This window comes from Haliotis rubra, unplaced genomic scaffold, assembly GCF_003918875.1.
Source record: "Haliotis rubra isolate DU_JTF1 unplaced genomic scaffold, ASM391887v1 Scf400, whole genome shotgun sequence".
Taxonomy (NCBI): Eukaryota; Metazoa; Mollusca; class Gastropoda; order Lepetellida; family Haliotidae; genus Haliotis; species Haliotis rubra.
Genome location: NW_025767081.1, coordinates 829,174 through 853,710, shown reverse-complemented (window position 1 = coordinate 853,710; position 24,537 = coordinate 829,174). Strand labels below are relative to the sequence as shown.

The window sequence follows — 24,537 nt, the reverse complement described above, 5'->3', positions numbered from 1 at the left end:
TATACTCAGTTCAGATTCAAATCAACTTCAAAGTCACATGTCATGCCCTTCTTCAACAAAAAATTCCAATACCTTCAATACAGTTGACTTGACTGTTTTTCTTCATCAGTCTTTGAATGATTGACATCAATATATATGATGATGCAGGTCCTCAAATCCGTAAACATATAGAGCCAACACTCCAAATCCAAGTCCACACCTAACACCATTAAATGGAGTCCCTCTGACCATGTGCTCACATCTCTAGTCCTGTGTCAACTCATAGTTAACTGTCCCAAATGTAGACTAATTTAGTTTCGCACAAAAATTAAAGTTTTGACATAAAAATAATTCCAACTCATAATTTTGGCCATAACAGGCTTCACACATTGTCCCCACGTGGTTCTTCGGCGAGACGAGCGAACGCTTTAACCACTAGGCTACCCCACCGCCCTGTTACTGAGAAAGTGTAATCCCAAATATAACGTGTGCTACATCTGACCGCTTTATAAATGCCATTGTGTATATATTACACCAGGGTTGGGCACTAAATCACTCAAGCAGTGGTTCACTGTATACACAGAGTATCCTGTTTATTAAAAATTGTCGTCCTGTTAACACGTTCATAAATCCAAGTGTGGTAAGAAAAAGATGAATTTGTATTCCGGATGCCCGTGGGGAGGCAGGCTCATACTTGAACCCCGACAACCTGTGCTGGTCGTGACGTCTCAGAGCACCATCTGCTACGTCTCGGGGTCGAGGTTCACGTAGCGTGTAGTCCGACAGGGAGATCGTAACTCATACGTCGTCGGAGGTTATTTACGAGCGGTGGGGTAGCCTAGTGGTTAAAGCGTTCGCTCATCACACTAATCCAAGCCGACCAGTCTTTGTTGTACCCATTGATGCCGAGCGCCAGGCAGGGACCAAAAAGTACCATATTTTAACGTCTTTTGGTGTAACACGGCCGGGGATCGAACCCGCGATCTTCCGCTCCCCAGGCGGACGCTCTTACCTGTACACCACGTAGGTGGTCTCACGCCGAAGGCCCGGGTTCGATTCCCCATGGGTACTTTGTGTGAAGCCCATTTCTGGTGTCCCCAGCCCTGATATTGCCGGAATATTGCTAAAAGCGAAGTAAAACTCAACTCACATACGAAATTATTTACAGACAGTCGCCATACAGCTGGAATATTGCGTAAAGTGACGTTAGATAACAAACAAATAAGACAAAATGGCGTGAATGACTTAGCTTCAATCTCCCTGAGGCGATATTTAAGGTAATTTGCTCTTGCTTTTAACGCTCTTCGTATATATTGCGGACGGATATAACAGAAGTTGTTTAAACGAAGTCAGGGATACTTCGCCATGAGTGATTTTAATGCAATTGCTAACTTCGAATAATTAACTTCAAAACATGTTTTGTCATGTGTTCGAGCAGGGACGTGCGCGTGTGTTGTGGTTTTGACGCTGGTAACACAAGGCGTAAATCCCCACGTCACACCCGGACGTGTATGCGTTGGTGAATGAGTTGAGTGAATGCCTCTTTGAACTCCACTGTAGTTATATTAAGGCGCGTCAGCTTAATTGCGTCAGACTGGAAACCCAAATGTAAACGTTTCAACTCGTGAAACCAACGAGTACTTATAGTGAACTGATAAAATAAATATCTGTCGGACGAACATTGGATTCGAACCCACGAATATTGGATGCCGGGGACGCAAGTCTACTCAACGTGATAGCCCTACAGTACCTACATGTATCATTACTCGGGGGTTACTGGAATATGAATGCAATCTGACTGCAAGTATTGTATACTCCCTAGAGAAAGGAACCTGAGTGCCATGTTGTTGTTGTTGTTACTTTTGCTGCGGAATTCGCTCTGCAGGGTAGTATTTTTGGGTATTTTAGACCAGACTCGTACAGACCGCCGCCATATAGCTAGAATATTGCTGAGTGCGGCGTTAAACAAAAATGCAACCAACCAAAGACAACTATGATCGTGGGTTCGATCCTGATTCGCCCGAGTTTATCCCAGGTATCTCAGCGCCATGCCCTTGCTCGTTGGTTCCACCGAGGTGATAAACGTCTGTGACCTGAATTACTTCGGGCTTTCCTCCCACATTAAACTGGCACGCCGTGATATAACCAACATACTGTCTGTTCAAAGTGTTAAAAGCGCTAATTATTATCACCTTCATCGTCCTCCTCATCTCATCATTAACCCTGTTAATATGTAGCACAAAGGTAGTGAGTGAGCGAGTTTTGTTTTACGACGCCTTAAGCAATATTCCAGCAATATCACGGCGGGGGACACCCGAAATGGGCTTCACACATTGTGCCCATGTGGAGAATCGAACCCGGGTCTACGGCATAAGAGGCGAACGCTTCAACCACAAGGCTAATAACCTATCCTGAAACATTTGTGCTATTAAGAACAGACACGGATCTACAGTATAAGAGACGTGAGAGAATACTCGACTCTTCCTTGACCCACTAACCGCAATGAGCTTGTAAGGCAATCAACGTTGCCCCATCACACTCATCACATAACCCTATGAAGCAATTTATGACATCGCTGCAAGGTATCTCTCACTAGTAGCAGTAAACTGCCTCAAGAAGAGGTTGGACATCCCAGGGTGAGGCATTACCCACCAAGCCTGTCCGTGTCGGGTCTGCCTCCCCGTAAAATATCTGGTAAACAGTTTGGAATATTCCGGAAGCAACGTTGTTCATAAGTTCTGATCAGTCTCAAGCCTTCAGCAAGGTAGGTTGCTTTAAATTCACCCCTCCGTCTTTCTCTCACTGTGTGACACACTCTCGTTAACTCGCGCTTGCACGTATATTCCAACATGTGTCCAATCCTAGGTCAGCGTGTGCTTGCGAGTACAAATAAATGTCATGAGGTTTTATGTTGAAGAGCAAGTCATCCCCACAGCTAGAGTGTCAGACGGTAGCAGTTACCCCGTCACTCTTACCCACACAGCAAATAACAAACATTCACCCCGTATTATTCTCATTCCCTCGGCGTGACAATCCACACTCATCACTATGTAAGCTCTCAGAAATTACGAGACTGTAGAGATCCTTATTACATGGGGTCCGTTATTTGTGTTTAACTTCAAAGCTCAGTACACGTCTTTTATCCAGAATCAACTTGGACGGGAAAAAACTTTAAATTCAAATTTTGTATTTTTCCCCCGAGAAATGACAGAATGAATGATCGACGTCATTTTATAACACGTCTTTAACGAACCATGTGCCACCGCCTCCAGTCTCTGCGGTGAAGTTATGTATACGATTTATTGAAGATAACTCCATAGAGACACCTACGAGTCTCCAAGACTTGAAAAGGGTGAGTATAGGTTACAAGAGTTGCGAAGAGGTGAGCGAGGAATTAGGTTGAATGGTTTATTAAATACATGTATATATGCTCTGGCGCCAATCGAGACAACTGTTCTGCTAACCACATGGTGTCCGTGTTTTGCCCATGTGTGTGTGTAATTATAGCAAGGTCTTAAAGCGCGTTGATGAACTAGGCGCTATCAGTCTGAGGGACATATGGTTCTTGTAATCTGTCAGATCCGAGGACTTTATTACTAAGGTTGTGTACACATTCTGTAACCCTTGCTTCGTATCTTTCCGATCCGGCTGGTGGACAGAAATAATCACCTTGCCTTACATTTTATGTGTAATATACACAGTAATTATTAGGGTTAATTTTGATGTGATGAGTCGACCTTCAAACAAGAATATGGGATTATAGATTATGTGATTACAAGATAAGTTGGAGGTGTCAATAGGATATTTACCTATTTTGAAAGGACCCACGTAGTTAAGGCTCAGTGATAATTAACCAAACTGGCCACTCATTGTGGCCAGCCAATCCCCGTTTTACTTTGTTCTTTGAGGTGTAAAGCAAGCAATGCTTAAAGGCAAAACTTTTTTATGGAGGTCAACTTCTTTATTGTTATGGACACGACGTTTCGAAATGTCATGTCCATCACAGTAAAGAAGTTGACATCCACAAAAAGTCTTTGCCTTTATGTGTATGGCTTCTAAATGCCATTCAAGGACCCCCAAGCAATGCTTGTTCATCATCTCCAGGGCAGATACACCACCCGTGAAGATCCGGGTTACAAATGGTCTTCAGCAACCCATGCTTGTCTCCACCCGCGACGATCCGGGTTAGAATTGGTCTTCAGCAACCCATACGTGTCTCCACCCGTGACGTTCCGGGTTAGAATTGGTCTTCAGCAACCCATGCTTGTCTCAACCCGTGACGATCCGGGTTAGAATTGGTCTTCAGCAACCCATACTTGTCTCCACCCGTGATGTTCCGGGTTAGAATTGGTCTTCTGCAACCCATACTTGTCTCCACCCGTGATGTTCCGGGTTAGAATTGATCTTCAGCAACCCATGCTTGTCTCCACCCGTGACGTTCCGGGTTAGAATTGGTCTTCAGCAACCCATGCATACTGTACGAGGTGACTAACGGGATCGTGTGTTAAGGCTCGCTGACCAAGTTGAGACATGTCATGGTATGCCAGTTGCGTAGGTAGATGCTCATGATATCAATCACTGGGTCGTCTGGTCCAGACTCGATTATTTACAGACTGCCGTCCCATTCCGCTTGAATAATGCTGAGTGCAACACACAAACAAAAGACATGCTACAATAATGATGACATGCCGTCTAAGATGTAGGATGTTACAGACTCATGATACTTCTCCTGAAGTACAAGATCTCCTCCCAGGTTGACACGACCTTCCTCCTAAATGACATGAACACTCCTGTTTCTTGGTGAACGACTCTCCTACTCCTAGATGGCATTACTCTTCTCCTAACTGGCAGGACTCTCCTCATTCAGGACATGGTCCTCCTCCTTCTACAGGACATGGTCCTCCTCCTCCTACAGGACATGGTCCTCCTCCTCCTACAGGACATGATCCTCCTCCTTCCACAGGACATGGTCCTCCTCCTACAGGACATGGTCCTCCTCCTTCTACAGGACATGATTCTCCTCCTTCTACAGGACATGGTCCTCCTCCTTCTACAGGACATAGTCCTCCTCCTTCCACATGACATGGTGTTCCTCCTTCTAAAGGACTTGATTCTACAGGACATGATTCTCCTTCTTTCTACAGGACATGGTTCTCCTTCTACAGGACATGATTCTCCTCCTTCTACAGGACATGATTCTCCTCCTACAGGATATGGTCCTTCTCCTTCTACAGGACATGGTCCTCCTCCTTCCACATGACATGGTGTTCCTCCTTCTAAAGGACTTGATTCTACAGGACATGATTCTCGTCCTTCTACAGGACATGATCCTCCTCCTTCTACAGGACATGGTCCTCCTCCTTCTACAGGACATGGTCCTCCTCCCTCTACAGGACATAGTCCTCCTTCTACAGGAGATGGTCCTCCTTCTACAGGTCATGATTCCCATCCTTCTACAGGACATGATTCTCCTCCTTCTACAGGACATGGTCCTCCTCCTTCTAAAGGACATGATTCTTAAAGGACATGGTCCTCCTCCTACAGGACATGATTCTCCCCCTTCTACAGGACATGGTCCTCCTCCTTCTACAGGACATGATTCTTACAGGACATGGTCCTCCTCCTTCTACAGGACATGGTCCTCCTCCTCCTACAGGACATGGTCCTCCTCCTTCTACAGGACATGATTCTTACAGGACATGGTCCTCCTCCTACAGGACATGGTCCTCCTCCTTCTACAGGACATGGTCCTCCTCCTCCTACAGGACATGGTCCTCCTCCTTCTACAGGACATGGTCCTCCTCCTTCTACAGGACATGATTCTCCTCCTCCTACAGGACATCCTCCTACAGGACATGGTCCTCCTCCTTCTACAGGACATGGTCCTCCTCCTTCCACAGGACATGGTCCTCCTCCTTCTACAGGACATGGTCCTCCTCCTTCTACAGGACATGGTCCTCCTCCTCCTACAGGACATGGTCCTCCTCCTCCTACAGGACATGGTCCTCCTCCTGGTCCTCCTCCAGGACATGGTCCTCCTCCTCCTCCCTCCTCCTCCTACAGGACATGGTCCTCCTCCTTCTACAGGACATGGTCCTCCTCCTTCTACAGGACATGGTCCTCCTCCTCCTACAGGACATGGTCCTCCTCCTTCTACAGGACATGGTCCTCCTCCTTCCACAGGACATGGTCCTCCTCTTTCTACAGGACATGGTCCTCCTTCTACAGGGCATGTTTCTCCTCCTTCTACAGGGCATGGTCCTCCTCTTTCCACATCACATGATTCTCCTCCTTTTACAGGACATGGTCCTCCTCCTTCCACAGGACATGGTCCTCCTCCTTCTACAGGACATGGTCCTCCTCTTCTCACATTGCACGATTCTCTAATATGACATGATTCTCCTCCAACAGGACATAATTTACAGGACATCCTATTATATGACACTCCTCCTATTACAAAAATGATTTCCCTCCTTCTATGTGACAGAATTCTCCTATTTGACATGATTCTTCACCTCCCACAGGGCGTGATGCTCCTCCTATATGACTTGATTCTCCTCCTATATCACAATCCTTCTCCTACAAACATGATTCTCCTCCAACAGGGCATTATTCTCCTATTATATGACAATCCTCCTCCTACAAACGTGATTCTCCTCCTATGTGACGGAATTCTCCTCCAATTTCACATAATTCTCGCCTCGTCATACCAAAAGACGTTAAAATATGGTACTTGTTGGTCCCTGCCTGGCGCTCGGCATTAATGGGTACAACAAGGACTGATCTGAGTGGTGTATTCATGCTTAGCTGCGGCATGGTATCTCAGTGAGCTAGCACTATAAAACCAGCTTAAGTCTTGGCTAGTGCAAGCAGCCACACATACACACGCATGCACGTCGTCATATGAGCGAAATATTCTCAAGCACGACGTTAAACCCTTTCGACCTCACCTCACCTGTATGACTATATGACATGAAATCCTCCTTTTATATGACATAATTCTCCTCCTATATGACAAAATTCTCCTCCTCCTACGGAACGTGACTCTTTAATTCCTACATGACACCACTCCCCTTCCACATGGACTCTCCTAATCCTGCATGACATGAGTACAACATGATATAACACATATGGGTGACAGGAATCTCCGTCAGCGTGATTTAGCACCTTCTCTCACATACCACAACCCAATACAAACGAGAATAACCGCCGGCGATTCAAATTAACAGTCTCACTACGACGACGGCAGTCCTTGGCTCCGCTGTAAACAGTCGTAAATTTCATATCAGAATCTCTCTATAAAAGTGCATAAAACATACATAACTAAACACATTTTGAACGATGTTGATGCGGGATTTGTCTATGAAAGATTCATACATAATTCATTTCCACCTCTGGTGCTGTATTTGATAAGGGAATTTGAAGAGTAAATATTGTGAGATGTAAACTCGAACTTGACAGCTGATTGTATATATCTTTACTTCATGAGGTCGGGCTTGCTGAAACATGGCCCAGGTGCTTGCTGTCACATAGGTAATCACACTCCGGCACAGCGATGACATAACATAACATCACTGCCACAGGCTAATTTGCATATCACGTGACCGGACTTTTCTCTTGTTTGTAATCAAACGCGCATATTCATAATAAGAAGAGACTGGACTCACGAAAGCTTTTCGGCGCTCTCTTCATAATGATTTACATTGTTACATATATATTCTTCCACAACTGCGACAGTAAGGTCTATGACAGTACATATTTAGATATTAAACTGGCTGCATCGTTTGCTCTCCATCAGCTTCAATGACAGCACGTGGAGCCCTACAACCTATGTAAACAAAGGATCGCTACGCAAATCGAAATAGTGTTACATGTTTTTGGGTATTTTCTCAGTGAAACTAAACCATTCTTTTAAAGATGTTTAGTTAGATGTGTAGACTCGTCATAAATAAAAGAGTTAAAGAAATCTGTACATTATATTGAATGGACATTGCAAGATGTGACGAATCGTCACATTTTTCTGGCCTGTGGCAGAGATACTATGCTGGCTTGCCGCATGGAACTCTGGGTAGGAGAGTGATAGGTAATACTACTTCCAAATGTCCAGCATTTGGCCCCGACCTCGGTGAGCCGGGCTTTCCATTACATCCATTCCATTTGTTTGCGTTGCGTCAAATATAACGAGGCCTGTAGTCTTTTCAATTGTACAGTAGAATTAATGGATGAATTGCGATCCAATGTTTTGAAATGTTTTTGCGTACGCGTGTTTTTGACGCATCGAATTTGAGAACGCATGGTAATTTCCTTGATGACGTCATAATTTGGACACCGAGGAATGGTATTTTCCAGGATTACAAGGAACAAAATGTCTTGCTCTTCAACCCCACCTAATTATGGAACCTCGGCTATTCTCATTGCTAAATCATGAGACAAGACTGTCCAAGATGCTAGTTAATTTGAATTATGTTGCTCGTCGTTCGTTTTACAAAGATGCTGATGATCTGACCTTTGAGTTTGCGTTTTGTTAATACATCGACAAATGGTGTAAATTATATCTGTACCTATGTCTTTTGTTTCAAGAAATACTAATTAGAATGATATGCCTTTATCCCAAATGTAACCACGTTCCATTTTTTCACTATCTGTAAAAGTACAGAGTACTTTGTGTGCTCTTGTACCACAAATAGAGCTTGAATCGGTACTGTAACAGATAGTGCTATCCCCAATGTATATATTAAAATAAATACTAGTGTTTAACGGACACATATTGTCAAGTCGTTCTCCGGCAGAATTTGCTTTTGGAAGCCTAGCATCTTGTCTTGAGATTGTGGCTTGAATTTCCGATAGAACGTGGGAAAACTGTGCCCTTGAAACTTGTCATCATGTAGGTCTTCCATGTAAAGATGATATGCTCCATCCATCTTCCTGCTTTTTGTGGGTCGGTGGGGTAGCCGAGTGGTTAAAGCGTTGGCTCGTCACGCCGAAGACCCGGGTTCGATTCCCCACATGGGCTCAATGTGTTAAGCCCATTTCTGGTGTCCCCCGCTGTGATGTTGCTGGAATATTGCTAAAAGCGGCGTAAAACTAAACTCAGTCAGTCAGTCAGTCCTGCTTTTTGTGGGAGGGCACCAAGTCATTACTATCGATGGCATCCTTGTTCTCAAATACTAAACGCCACAGGGGCGGTGGGGTAGCCTAGTTGTAAGGGCATTCGCTCGTCACGCCGAAACCCGGGTTCGATTCCTCACATGGGTACAATATGTGAAGCCCATTTCTGGTGTTCCCTGCCGTGGTATTGCTGGAATATTGCTAAAAGCGGCTTAACACTAAAGTCACTCACCCACACACGATTTTCTATATATAACTCGCCTTTTCATTGGTTGTGGCTCTAGACGTCGAAACATTCTGTATTCGGATTCTGAATAACTAACTAACTTGATGAATATTCCATCTCAGTCCATCAATCCATTTTAAAGTAGTGGCATGCATGTCTGACATTAACTTGTTCATGTTCGAAACTATTCTTGTTATCTCGACACAAGAAATAGTGTCCCCCCGCCATGATATTGCTGGAATATTCCTAAAAGCCGCGTTAAACTAAACTCACTCACTAAACGTCACAAACGCAAGATAAGTTAACGCATGTAGTTTCATATAATGTATAATGATAAACGTAATCTGAACGCATGCGACAATATTTTCGAACGAAGTGGAACGCCTTTTCTAACAACCCACCACAATCTATATGTATACGACTTTGTCTGGTACGCTCCAGAATGACTCCGTCGGTATGTCGCATGTCATACGTTGACGGGTACGTTGTTACGTCTCAGTATTTATTATCCCCATCCCCAGGTATTTACAACGTGCAAGCGACTGACAAATCCTTGTTTATGGCCCAAGGAGTTTATTAAGATCCGTATACCAGACATGTAAATATCATCACGTCCAACGGCAACAGGGAACGTCATCCAGGCGAATATCCTCGTAGGTGTCTAATCTTTAAAAAATGCCGGCCTCGGCTCCAGTATTTTTACGCAATGGATCTCGTTACGTAACATTACCTGATAAGGTGACAAGGTGTCGTCCTTTTTCATTACTGGAAAACGGTGTGAATAAAACGGTGTGATCCAAAGAAATATGTTCAAAACCTCCAATTTCACGGACATTTTCACTCCACAGAACACTCGTGCATGAAAGCAAAAAGTTCGCGTGAACTTAGAGGACACTGATGAGACTGTAAGGGTTAATGTGCATTTGATACGGATATCCAACTCGTATTTTGACCGCATGATTGTTTGGGTGAGTGTTTTAGCCCAGTAACGTTTGCAAAGTGTTTGGTATGCTTACCACAATTCATGGGGCTGCTTTTCTCTTGCGTGGCGTACTGTTGTTCTTTTCTCAGATATAAAGGATTAAGAATGAACTATTTCTTTTCAAGCAAATTGCCTTGCCCCTTCTGAACAGATTAAATAAATAGGGTGTCATTCTTGATTTTGACGGTTTCAGGAAGGTCGATAACTCAGCGTAGACCGTTAATTTTGACAATCATCTTGCATTATTGTTTGTTTCTAGACGGTTTCCTTTTTGTTTGAAAATGAAAATCGTACACATGCAAATTTCACCTCATGCACTGTACAAACAACGATTGTCATAAAGAAGTGCAAGTGTTAATGCACTCTCAAAACATTCATTATCATCATATCAAAATCGATTGACTCCGATATACCTGACTCCCATTTTTTTCAATCGTAAATTGAAAATGAAGTTCCCCTACTTATTTTAAGAGTACAGGTAGGAATGAGAGTAAGGAGCTCGAGACTCGGAGCTGCTGCTTATCTTTCCCTTGGGAATTAATGTCAATTACTCTGGATCTCTTACATTAGATCCGTAGGAAAAGATGCATTGTAATTCCCTAAGTTCTGTAATAAAGTCTCAAAATGTTTTGGGGTTTTTTTATACAAAAAAACGGTTTTGCGTATTGATCGTATTTCTTCACATTTGTAAATTTTTAACCCATGCTGAGTCGCTCTCTCTCTCTCTCTCTCTCTCTCTCTCTCTCTCTCTCTCTCTCTCTCTCTCTCTCTCTCTCTCTCTCTCTCTCTCTCTCTCTCTCTCTCTCTCTCTCTCTCTCTCTCTCTCTCTCCCACGACATGACACACTGTATTACACCACATGGCAGGATGCCCACGACATGACACACTGTATTACACCACATGGCAGGATGCCCATGACATGACACACTGTATTACACCACATGGCAGGATGCCCATGACATGACACACTGTATTACACCACATGGCAGGATGCCCACGACATGACACACTGTATTACACCACATGGCAGGATGCCCACGACATGACACACTGTATTACACCACATGGCAGGATGCCCACGACATGACACACCGTATTACACCACATGGCAGGATGCCCACGACATGACACACTGTATTACACCACATGGCAGGATGCCCACGACATGACACACTGTATTACACCACATGGCAGGATGCCCACGACATGACACACCGTATTACACCACATGGCAGGATGCCCACGACATGACACACTGTATTACACCACATGGCAGGATGCCCACGACATGACACACTGTATTACACCACATGGCAGGATGCCCACGACATGACACACCGTATTACACCACATGGCAGGATGCCCACGACATGACACACTGTATTACACCACATGGCAGGATGCCCACGACATGACACACTGTATTACACCACATGGCAGGATGCCCACGACATGACACACTGTATTACACCACATGGCAGGATGCCCACGACATGGCACACTGTCTTACACCACATGGAAGGATGCCCATGACATGACACACTGTATTACACCACATGGCAGGATGCCCACGACATGACACACCGTATTACACCACATGGCAGGATGCCCACGACATGCCACACTGTATTACACCACATGGCAGGATGCCCACGACATGACACACTGTATTACACCACATGGAAGGATGCCCATGACATGACACACTGTATTACACCACATGGCAGGATGCCCATGACATGACACACTGTATTACACCACATGGCAGGATGCCCACGACATGACACACTGTATTACACCACATGGCAGGATGCCCATGACATGACACACTGTATTACACCACATGGCAGGATGCCCACGACATGACACACTGTATTACACCACATGGCAGGATGCCCACGACATGACACACTGTATTACACCACATGGCAGGATGCCCACGACATGACACACTGTATTACACCACATGGCAGGATGCCCACGACATGACACACCGTATTACACCACATGGCAGGATGCCCACGACATGACACACTGTATTACACCACATGGCAGGATGCCCACGACATGACACACCGTATTACACCACATGGCAGGATGCCCACGACATGACACACCGTATTACACCACATGGCAGGATGCCCACGACATGACACACTGTATTACACCACATGGCAGGATGCCCACGACATGGCACACTGTCTTACACCACATGGAAGGATGCCCACGACATGACACACTGTCTTACACCACATGGAAGGATGCCCACGACATGACTCACCACATGCACACATATACAATGTCTTCTTTATGCTGTGCTCGTCCCTTAAAGGTCATCTCGGAAATTGCTTTGATGGCAACTGCTTGACGCAGCACCAAGCTCATGCATAGATTTTTACTGATTTGTGTAAATTCAGCTGTTCAAAAACGAACTTGATGCGGAAGAATAGGATCCATAGATTACGGTGGAAGTATGTAATATCAATACTCAATTGCCGTCCGAGGCTTTAAACGTTGACAGGAATAAGCCGATTGGACCCGAGGGAAGTTGTATGCATCCGAACTGTCCTGTTTCCAATGTTGAATATTGCTTTAAGTACGGCACGTCAATGTTAATGTCGGCCATCCAGACACAAAGGTGATGTTACCTGTCTCGCGAGATTTCCTCGAAACCCTGCTTACGTTTTTTACAGTGTTCACAACTGTCAGTGATTCAGAGAGTTGAGTGAGTTTACGCCACTTTCAACAATAATCCTGCCAGTGAGTGTGTGTACGTGAGTGCGTGCGGACGTGCGTGTGTACGTGCGTGTATGAATGTGTGTGTGTTTTTATTAGCCCGGACTAATGCCACCTTTACAGTGTAGACTGAATGAGTTGCCATTCCGCAGGTTTAACAAGGATACTTCTCAGACACAGAAGGTCCGGGTTAGAATTGATCTTCAGTATCCCATGCTTGTCGTAAGAGGCGACTAACGGGATCGGGGGTCAGGCTCGCTGACTTGGTTGACACATGTCATTGTATGCCAATTGTATAGATCGATGCTCATGCTATTGATCACTGGATTGTCTGGTCCAGACTCGATTATTTACAGACCGCCGCCATAGAGCTGAAATATTGCTGAATGCAATATTGTCTGTCCACTGCAGCAAAATTGTCTTCAAACATTGAGTGAAATTAATGCTCACCATGGTGAGTGAGTGAGTGAGAGCGCCGCTCCAGCAACAATCCAGCCAAATCATGACGGGACACACGATGAATGCCTTGCTATGGTCTCTGTCGTGAGGAACACATCAGTAGTGATAAGCGTGACGAGTTGAGGCTTTGATCACAAAACTACCCCGCATAACATAGTGTTAATAACATAATTCAAACATGACGAACCAATGCTCCTCACAGTCTGTTATCTCCTATATTTACATATTTCACACACTGTCAACATCCAAATTCACAAGAAGCGACTGAAATTGAAGGGCTCTATATATGTCCGTTATAAAGGGTTCCACAGTACCTTTAACACCATGTAACGTCCAACTAGATCTATTCAGTATCCAGGCACACACTCAGAAGTGGTTGGGGTTGCAGTTTGGGTCGTTGAGGGGGTTGGGGATGGTGGGGGAGCAGATTTGTAATTTGACCTTGTTTTCATAAGAGTCGGATTCCAGGGACGCCTTGTTCGGCAAACAAACTCAGCCAGTCAATATTATTGCATGTCCACTTCTTTATTTGAACCATCAGTGACGGACATTTGACCCACCACGTGTACCTCCAAGTACAATATTCACGTGATACGTTAGTAAGCCTCAACGGTCGGGTGTGAAGCTCAGAACGGGCGGGTGTGGAAGCGAGGCTGTAGGGTTTCAACCTGACAGGTTAGTACATTATTTCACGAACGTCTTTGTCGCATCACTATTTGATTGTGTTATATAAACACATAAACACATGTTTATTATAATGTCCGGGTCAGAGGACCAAATTCCTTATATTAAAACAATATGTTAATTCTTCATTTGAACTGAACCCAATTTTCAGACGCAAATTATGAAGATTGTGAACAATATCTTGGGACTAGCTATAAAGTCATTTTTGCTTTCCGTGAAAAATATGTAATTTGAAAAAGCATGAAACGATGTTATGATATTCTAAATAGTTTAAGCTTTGGGTCCACCGAAAATAATTCAAAATGGCCGCATTTGGAAATGAGATTCCAGCGCATCTCTGTTAACATGACCAACAACGTTAATGTATAAATAATATTGAACATATAGGAATGTATGTAAACAACACTACACCTGTCAAGTGCAAGACTGTATCATGATGGACCATTCTTCTTTATTGATGCCATCTAAATTGGGAAATAAGGTTATCATAACCTTAAAATATCATTTACATATCCATGTATATACACCGTCGGATATCAATAACGCCTCTTGATAATATATCACTACTAAACTGAAGCTATATTATTTTGCCGCATCATGACACTCAGACACATTATACTGACTCCGAGCCGACCAGTCCTTGTTGGTTTTCGAGCGCCATCAATTTTAATTTATTTCCGCTCTCCGTTATGTTATTATATCAATAACGCCTCTTGACCACTACATATTATTTCATCATACAAGCTTGACGGTTTTCGAATAAATTTTAATTTATTTGTTATGTTATTATGACCATACACATGAACACCGGATAGTAAATTTCTAGAAATATTGTAAGGTATTTCCCACTATATATGTGCTGTGGAAAAAAACTGGGCGCTTATTATAATGAGTTAGTGAGTGAGTTTGGTTTTACGCCGCCATTAGCAATATTCCGCGATATCGTTGGGAGCATATTCCAGCAGGGGACCCCAGAATTGGGATTCACATATTGTACCTATGTGTGGAATCGAACCCAGGTCTTCGGCGTGACGAGCGAACGCATTAACCACACGGCTACCCCACCAACGCTGTACCCCGTTATTATTACATGACCTGTACCGTGGAACGTCGGAATAAATCAATCAGTATTATCGGACTAGTTACACGTTTGACCGCTCCGAGGTCTGGCAGAGAGAGCATGTGCTCGCAGAGCGGATTGTTGGAGGTTCGATCCCAGGTCGTGTTGTACCAAAGACGGTATAAGGTGGTATTTGTTGTTACCTTGCCTGGTACTCCAGGTTCTGAATGCACACATGATCCGCTGCCATTTCCTAACAGAGATACCTGTGAAGGTCCGGGTTAGAATTGATCTTCAGTAACCCATGCTTGTGAGGCGACTAACGGGATCGGGTGGTCAGGCTCGCTGACTTGGTTGACACATGTCATCGGTTCCCAATTGCGCAAATCGATGCTCATGCTGTTGATCACTGGCTCACTCACACCTAACAGAGATTATATTGTAGTCGTATCTGATGTTTGTACACTAATATTTATGTTGATAAAAAGAACTATTTTCAACGAAAATATTTAGCTCACCTGACTCAAGCTTTTGTCGTTTCGCTTTGTCCTTCGTCACTGTACACATTTTGCAAATTTGGACAACTAGCAGCCTCATGAAAATGAAACTTTGTACAAATGATTCCATCCATGATGACTCTAAATGTCTCTAGAAAACTCCGATCCCAAGTCAAACATGCCCGCCACGCCAGCCATATTGAAAATGAGATTTTTGCCTATTACTCGGTCATTTCTTCATCTATCATGGCGATACTATTTGGTATGCAAGGAGCATATAATATTGTGAAATAACTCCGAGGGCGTATTGTGACAACGTTTGATTTTTTGTTACAGCTAGTGAGAGACATTTTCTAGTGTTAACGCATTTTCGACATCGCCTTGGTCTGTCTCACAGTGCCTGAACCATCCTTTTTCTGTTCTGCCCAGCCTTACTGTAACGCAGATTTAGATTTTTACGGTTCCGAATCAAACACCTCATTGGGGCACTTGTTCAATATAGGAGGAGTTCTTTGTTTTTAAAAAATTATATAAAAAAAATATTCTCAGAGACAAATATAGTCTTGCTCCAAGCAAACGCTTACAGAATTTTGTCCTAATTCTAGATATTGCTGCCACGATATAATATCTCTTGGTAGAAATTCCAAAGATGGAGTAGGATTTACTTAGTTGTAGTCATTTACACAGATGTTGTACTTGTATAAACACTTTCTCAAATATACGCTGTGGGGTAGTCTAGTGGTTAAAGCGTTGGCTCGTCACGCCGAAGACCCGGGTTCGAATCCCCACATGGGTACAATTAGTCTGTCTCACAGTCCCTGAACCACATTAATTTCCCTACTGCCAAGCCCTCTCTGCTGTGCTAAAGCCCTAAATAAAGCAAGTCTAGATTTCCTCAGGTTCAGAATCTCTGGTCTCCCTAGGGCTCCTTTTCAATATAAATGGGCTTGTTTGTTACTATCAAAATTAAATATATTCAGAGACTAAGCCTTAGTCTAGGGTACAATGAGTGAAGCCCATTTCTGGTGTCCCCCGCCGTGATATTGCTGGAATATTGCTAAAAGCGGCGTAAAACCAAACTCAGTCAGTCAGTCAGTCAAATTTATGATTTTCTATTCTTTTATTAAGACAACCAAAGAACACACAGACGAACAGATAATACATTTCTTATGGCTTGTTTCACAAAATATTGTGAGCAAACGTACAAAATGATCCACCAGAAAATATCATATTAATCCCGACAAGCACACTAATGCTCTTTTGTTTACAGAACGTATCTCAACCATGGTGCGGGTACCGGCTGTTCTGTTGACTGTGTGGGCAACCTTATCTGTGGCGACTGCGGGTAGGTTGTTTGTTGATATCTGCATAACTATTTATGTCAACACAGAAAGTCGATTGTGTTACAGTGGGCGACTTGATCGTGAGTCGGTCCTCCACGCCTTTTATTTTTGATGAGTCGGTTTACAAAACATTTGGCCTGAATTTCTATGTAGATGGACGGAAAAATAGTAAAGACATTCAACTTTCAAGTATTACCGCTAGTTAGGACAGTTTAAAATAGAGATAACGAAAGAAATTTGGTTGATGTTCTGAAAAGAAAGATTTTTTCTAAGAATCATACAAATATTTAATTTTTGACTAATAAAAATCTTGGGGTATTTTTTCATTTCACCTTACTGTAAAACAAACATCATTTCCCCTCTAAATTCAATCATATTTTTCGGTGCTGTCGTAAGCCATGTAGATACATATAAGGTTGCATAAATATACAGCGCATACGTACGGGGCAGTGTGAGTGAGTGAGCGGGGATTTACTCCACTCTTTGAAATAACACCCGAAATCGTCTTCATACATCGGGCCCATATTGGAATCAAACCCGTGCATTCGGTGTGGCGAACGAAGGCCCAACAGTTGAACTACACCATGGCCCCGTTTTACACCGAAGTGGCACAAGTACTGATTACGGAATATAACGGGTGCCCAACACATTAAGCTTGACATGAACGCCGAATGAAATGAGGATCTGTAGATCATATTGTTTGAAGGGGCGGTGAAGTAGCCTAGTGGTTAAAGCGTTCGCTCGTCAAGCCATCGATTCCCCACATGGGTAAAATGTATTAAGCCCATTTCTGGTGTCCCCCGCCGTGATGTTGTTGGAATATTGCTAAAAGCGGCGTAAAACTACACTCACTCACTCACTCATATTGTTGGATCATATTGGTTGTCTGATGTTACACACCGAGGGTCATTGGTCATTCTATCAATCACTGGATTGTCTAGCCCAGGCTCGATCATTTACATGTACTACAATGTTTTTGATTGCGGCGTAAAACGACATTCATTTACTCACATGTTTATCAAGAACCGAAGCAAGATCCTGTTGGAAGTTCTTTTCGCAACGATTGTCTGTTTCGGAAATATAATATACAATTCTTACCGTGGTCAGATAAGGAAGCATGGGTGACGATGGCGCAGAAGACGCTGACGGAAGCCCTCCAACTTAAGCCGAACACCAACGTTGCCAAGAACGTTATCTTCTTCCTGGGTGATGGAATGGGCGTGTCATCTGTAACGGCCGGGAGAATATACACGGGCCAGACCGAAGGGCAGACGGGGGAAGAGAAGATTCTGTCTTTTGAGAAATTCCCCAATGTTGGACTGTCTAAGGTTTGTGAAGGTTTCTTTCTGCTTTAGTTATTTGATTACTTGGTATATAGATTTAAAGAAAAAATGAATTGAATTTTCGGTTGAGAAAAAACAGAAAAGAAAAAGATATTTTCACAAGTCATAACCATCACTTCCTTCAACAGGCTGAGCAGGAATCTTGAAAGGCTTGGGAAAAGTTAAATATATTTGTGAAAATTAGGGTCCGAGTATTCGTTCTGATAGTTGATAAAAAACTATGTTTCATTCTGATTAATCGTGATGCCTAAGTGCTGTTTGTGTCCTAGTGACGATGCCTGAGTGTTGTTGGTGTCTTAGTGGTGATGCCTGAGTGTTGTTGGTGTCTTAGTGGTGATGCCTGAGTGTTGTTGGTGTCTTAGTGGTGATGCCTGAGTGTTGTTGGTGTCTTAGTGGTGATGCCTGAGTGTTGTTGGTGTCTTAGTGGTGATGCCTGAGTGTTGTTGGTGTCTTAGTGGTGATGCCTGAGTGTTGTTGGTGTCTTAGTGGTGATGCCTGAGTGTTGTTGGTGTCTTAGTGGTGATGCCTGAGTGTTGTTGGTGTCTTAGTGGTGATGCCTGAGTGTTGTTGGTGTCTTAGTGGTGATGACTGAGTGTTGTTGGTGTCTTAGTGGTGATGCCTGAGTGTTGTTGGTGTCTTAGTGGTGATGCTTAGTGGTGATGCCTGAGTGTTGTTGGTGTCTTAGTGGTGATGCCTGAGTGTTGTTGGTGTCTTAGTGGTGATGCCTGAGTGTTGCCTGGTGTTGGTGTCTTAGTGGTGATGCCTGAGTGTTGTTGGTGTCTTAGTGGTGATGCCTGAGTGAGTGTTGTTGGTGTGTTGTTGGTGTCTTAGTGGTGATGCCTGAGTGGTTGTTGTTGTGTCTTAGTGGTGATGCCTGAGTGTTGTTGGTGTCTTAGTGGTGATGCCTGAGTGTTGTTGGTGTCTTAGTGGTGATGCCTGAGTGTTGTTGGTGTCTTAGTGGTGATGCCTGAGTGTTGTTGGTGTCTTAGTGGTGATGCCTGAGTGTTGTTGGTGTCTTAGTCTTGAGTGCTGTTGGTGTCTTAGTGGTGATGCCTGAGTGTTGTTGGTGTCTTAGTGGTGATGCCTGAGATGCCTGTTGTTGGTGTCTTAGTGGTGATGCCTGAGTGTTGTTGGTGTCTTAGTGGTGATGAGAGTGTTGTTGGTGTCTTAGTGGTGATGCCTGAGTGTTGTTGGTGTCTTAGTGGTGATGCCTGAGTGTTGGTGTCTTGGTGATGATCTGTTGTTGGTGTGGTGATGCCTGAGTGTTGTTGGTGGTGTGCTTAGTGGTTGATGTCTTAGTGTTGATGCCTGAGTGTTGTTGGTGTCTTAGTGGTGATGCCTGAGTGTTGTTGGTGTCTTAGTGGTGATGCCTGAGTGTTGTTGGTGTCTTAGTGGTGATGCCTGAGTGTTGTTGGTGTCTTAGTGGTGATGCCTGAGTGTTGGTGTGGTGTGCCTGAGTGTTGTGGTGATGCCTGAGTGTTGTTGGTGTCTTAGTGGTGATGCCTGAGTGTTGTTGGTGTCTTAGTGGTGATGCCTGAGTGCCTGGTGTCTTAGTGGTGATGCCTGAGTGTCTTAGTGGTGATGCCTGAGTGTTGTTGGTGTCTTAGTGGTGATGCCTGAGTGTTGTTGGTGTCTTAGTGGTGATGCCTGAGTGTTGTTGGTGTCTTAGTGGTGATGCCTGAGTGTTGTTGGTGTCTTAGTGGTGATGCCTTGAGTGTTGTTGGTGTCTTAGTGGTGATGCCTGAGTGTTGTTGGTGTCTTAGTGGTGATGCCTGAGTGTTGTTGGTGTCTTAGTGGTGATGCCTGAGTGTTGTTGGTGTCTTAGTGGTGATGCCTGAGTGTTGTTGGTGTCTTAGTGGTGATGCCTGAGTGTTGTTGGTGTCTTAGTGGTGATGCCTGAGTGTTGTTGGTGTCTTAGTGGTGATGATGCCTTGAGTGTTGTTGGTGTCTTAGTGGTGATGCCTGAGTGTTGTTGGTGTCTTAGTGGTGATGCCTGCCTGAGTGTTGTTGGTGTCTTAGTGGTGATGCCTGAGTGTTGTTGGTGTCTTAGTGGTGATGCCTGTTGTGGTGTCTTAGTGGTGATGCCTGAGTGTTGTTGGTGTCTTAGTGGTGATGCCTGAGTGTTGTTGGTGTCTTAGTGGTGATGCCTGAGTGTTGTTGGTGTCTTAGTGGTGATGATGTGTTGTTTGTGTCTTAGTGGTGATGCCTGAGTGTTGTTGGTGTCTTAGTGGTGATGCCTGAGTGTTGTTGGTGTCTTAGTGGTGATGCCTAAGTGTTGTTGGTGTCTTAGTGGTGATGCCTGAGTGCTGTTGGTGTCCCAGTGACGATGTCTGAGTGCTGTTGGTGTCCCAGTGACGATGTTTAAGTGCTGTCGGTGTCCCAGTGACGATGTCTGAGTGCTGTCGGTGTCCCAGTGACGATGTCTGAGTGCTGTCGGTGTCCCAGTTACGATGTTTAAGTGCTATCGGTGTCCCAGTTACGATGTCTGAGTGCTGTCGGTGTCCCAGTGACGATGTCTGAGTGCTGTCGGTGTCCCAGTTACGATGTCTGAGTGCCCTGTCGGTGTCCCAGTGACGATGTCTGAGTGCTGTCGGTGTCCCAGTTGCGATGTCTGAGTGCTGTCGGTGTCCCAATAACGATACCTAAGTGTTGTTGGTGTCCAAGTGACGTTACCTAAGTGATGCTGGTGTCCAAGTGACGTTACCTAAGTGATGATTGGTGTCTAAGTGACGATGCCTAAGTGATGTTGGTGTCCTAGTGACGATGCCTAAGTGATGTTGGTGCCCCAGTGACGATGCCTAAGTGATGTTGGTGTCCAAGTGACGATGCCTAAGTGATGTTGGTGTCCTAGTGGCGATGCCTACGTGTTGTTGCTGTCCAAGTGACGATACCTAAGTGATGTTGGTGTCCTAATGACGTAACCTAAGTGTTGTTGGTGTCCCAGTGACGATGCCTGAATGTTGTTGGTGTCCAAGTGAAGTGTTGTTGGTGCCCCAGTGACGGTGCCTAAGTGTTGTTGGTGTCCTAGTGACGATGCCTGAGTGTTGTTGGTGGTGTCCAAGTGAAGTTTTGTTGGTGCCCGTGACGATGCCGGAATGTTGTTGGTGTCCCAGTGACGATGACGATGCCTGTGACGATGCCTTGTTGTTGGTATCCAAATGACGATGCCTGAGTGTTGTTGGTGTCCAAGTGACGTTACCTAAGTGTTGTTGGTGTCCAAGTGACGATACCTAAGTGTTGTTGGTGTCCAAGTGACGTTACCTAAGTGTTGTTGGTGCCCCAGTGACGTTACCTAAGTGTTGTTGGTGTCCTAGTGACGATGCTTAAGTGCTGTTGGTGTCCCAGTGGCGAGTGTTGTTGTATGCAGAGTATATCCCTAAAGCCGTTGTTCTCCGTAGGAACAAATAACGATGATCGAATGGACGAATGAGTGACAGTCGGTTATTTTTGCTCAGATTTTCAATCACTGGTTCGTCTGGCCCAGACTATTTACAGACATCGTGAATGTTGCAAACAGGGACGTAATACAACTTTAATACCTTGCAAGAAAGGGGTAAAACCCAACGTCACTTATATTTCTAGTTTAACGCGTTGTGTGCGTCACCCATGGCTTTAGTAAGTGATACCTTACCAGGCCTTTTCACATCACAATGGCACAATGCATGCACAACACATGATTGAAATTAGTCATACCTGACGAGTAACTCCTTTATTGACTCAGTAACGCTCATTCTCACTCATGGTGATACGACACGCAAGCGACACACAATGTGTAGACAGTGAACCAGGCGCCAGTCAGGTGGATCAACCGACAAACAGTTGAAGGTCAAAATGAAACATCATTAGTGAAACACAAAACTCTTGTGAAACGTTTTGGTATCTAAACCCGATAATACTTCCCCACAATAGAAACGCATGTTGCCAATCCGAAAAAACGCAGATTACAGTAGGAAGGCAAAGACAATGACGAGAAAAGTTACAGGGAAAGCGTTTGATAACATGCGTGAGTTCTGTTTTTAGGCCGCTTTTGTAGGCAGCTTTTGGCAATATTCTACAACATCACGCCGGGGGACACCAGAAATGGGCTTCACACATTGTACCCATTCACACATCGAACCCGGGTCTTCGGCGTGACGAGCAAACGCTTTAACCACTAGGCTACCTCACCGCCCCGGCTTGATTGATGAGAATCTTCCGTGTTCCCACGGAAACAGGGTACACTAATCTCTCCACCCTCCCAAATTACTGATACTGCTTGTACATCCATACATCCATTGCGAGTGGGTATGGAATATTGTAAGGGACATTCTCGAGAGCTCGACCTTTGGTAACGAGCTATTTTGTACTTGGCACGTTTAGTCAAAAGTCGGCAACATGTTATAAAATCGCGTAAACTCACAACCTCGACTTGTCAGATCAACCACAAAATCACGAAATCGCGAGAATGAGACATTTAATTTTCCCGTGTACTATCCGTTAGCTCTCGTTGGTCTTCGTTAGCTGAGACATTTCTTTTTCCCGAGTGGTATCCGTTAGCCCTCGTTGGTTTCCGTTAAATGAGACGTTTCTTTTTCACGTGTACTTTCCGTTAGCCCTCGTTGGTTTCCCTTAGCTGCAATATAGCTAAACTTATTATTGTTCAAAGTTCTCGTTAGCGTAGATGCCTTTTCCCAAACACCGGTTGTAGGTGACGCTGATCACAAACCCATGTCTGGCTATGTTTTCAGACATATAACGTGGATCGCCAAACAGCTGACTCAGCAGGAACAGCCACAGCCTTCCTGTGTGGGATCAAGGCCAACTTAGGAACTCTCGGGGTCGCCGAGAGTGTGGCGAGGAAAGACTGTGAAGCACAGGATGCTGGCAAAGTGACATCTATCCTCAAATGGTCGCTGGATGAAGGTACGTTTCCTCAAATACGTACGTTCCCTCAAATGGTCGCTGGATGAAGGTACGTTTCCTCAAATGGTCGCTAGATGAAGGTACGTTCCTCAAATGGTCGCTGGATGAAGGTACGTTCCCTCAAATGGTCGCTAGATGAAGGTACGTTCTCTCAAATGGTCGCTAGATAAAGGTACGTTCCTCAAATGGTCGCTGGATGAAGGTACGTTCCTCAAATGGTCGCTAGATGAAGGTACGTTCCCTCAAATGGTCGCTGGATGAAGGTACGTTCCCTCAAATGGTCGCTAGATGAAGATACGTTTCCTCAAATGGTCGCTAGATGAAGATACGTTTCCTCAAATGGTCGCTAGATGAAGGTACGTTTCATCAAATGGTTGCTAGATGAAGGTATGTTTGCATTAAAAAGACAATATTTTTGCCGCAAAGGTCAACTATATTTTCTTCCATTTGAATCTAGCTCTGCCCCGACGAAAATCAGACAATAACTAACACATTATAACTAACACAATTATATAGTCTCTCAGGGAATCACTTATATCTGCTTTGTGTGAACATGCCTGGGCAACCCGTTTGGATATATGTAAATGTATCTGTGCAAAAGACAAGTTCCCGGGCTCACTGTATATGCGATGAGAACCCTGGATAATAAATCGCATTCTTGCACTGATTTGTTATTTCCTGAAGGTTTTACGCCGCTTTTAGCTATATAGATGGAGGGTATACTAGAAATGGACAGGTGGAACATGAGTGGGGAACTTAAGATGGGTTATTGAACTAACCCTTTTTTTAGCTACTATTCTATCCCGTCACCCTAATTCGTCCATAGTTAGTGGGTGAGTATTGTTTTACGCCGCCTCTAGCAATATTCCAGCAATATCACGGCGGGGGACACCAGAAATGAACTTCAGAAATGAACTTGTGAGAAATGGAACCCGGGTTTTCTACGTGACGAGCAAACGCTTTAACCACAAGGCTACATCGCCGTCCCTAATACGTCAAATAACAAATGACAGTTTAATGTGTGTTTTACAGGAAAGGCAGCTGGACTTGTGACAACTGCCCGCGTAACGCACGCCACACCTGCAGCCGGATACGCCCACTCCGCAGAGAGAGACTGGGAGGGTGACGTCGACACCAACAAGAGTAACGTCACGGGGGAGGTGCAAGGACATTGCGCAACAGCTTGTGGATAACCTTGACCTTCAGGTAACACGTGTT

General features: G+C 44.5%; 1 protein-coding gene across 1 annotated transcript in view; it reads left to right on the top strand.

Annotated features, from left to right (window-relative positions):
* Positions 1-2,591: 2,591 nt before the first annotated feature.
* The window catches only part of LOC124287467 (alkaline phosphatase-like), a 33,084-nt gene continuing 11,138 nt past the window's right edge, over positions 2,592-24,537 (top strand). The window contains 6 exon segments of the mRNA XM_046724023.1: positions 2,592-2,615; positions 17,002-17,076; positions 18,182-18,402; positions 23,145-23,319; positions 24,352-24,445; positions 24,447-24,525. Of these exon segments, the coding sequence (XP_046579979.1) occupies positions 17,016-17,076; positions 18,182-18,402; positions 23,145-23,319; positions 24,352-24,445; positions 24,447-24,525 (630 nt within the window). The 5' untranslated portion in view covers positions 2,592-2,615; positions 17,002-17,015.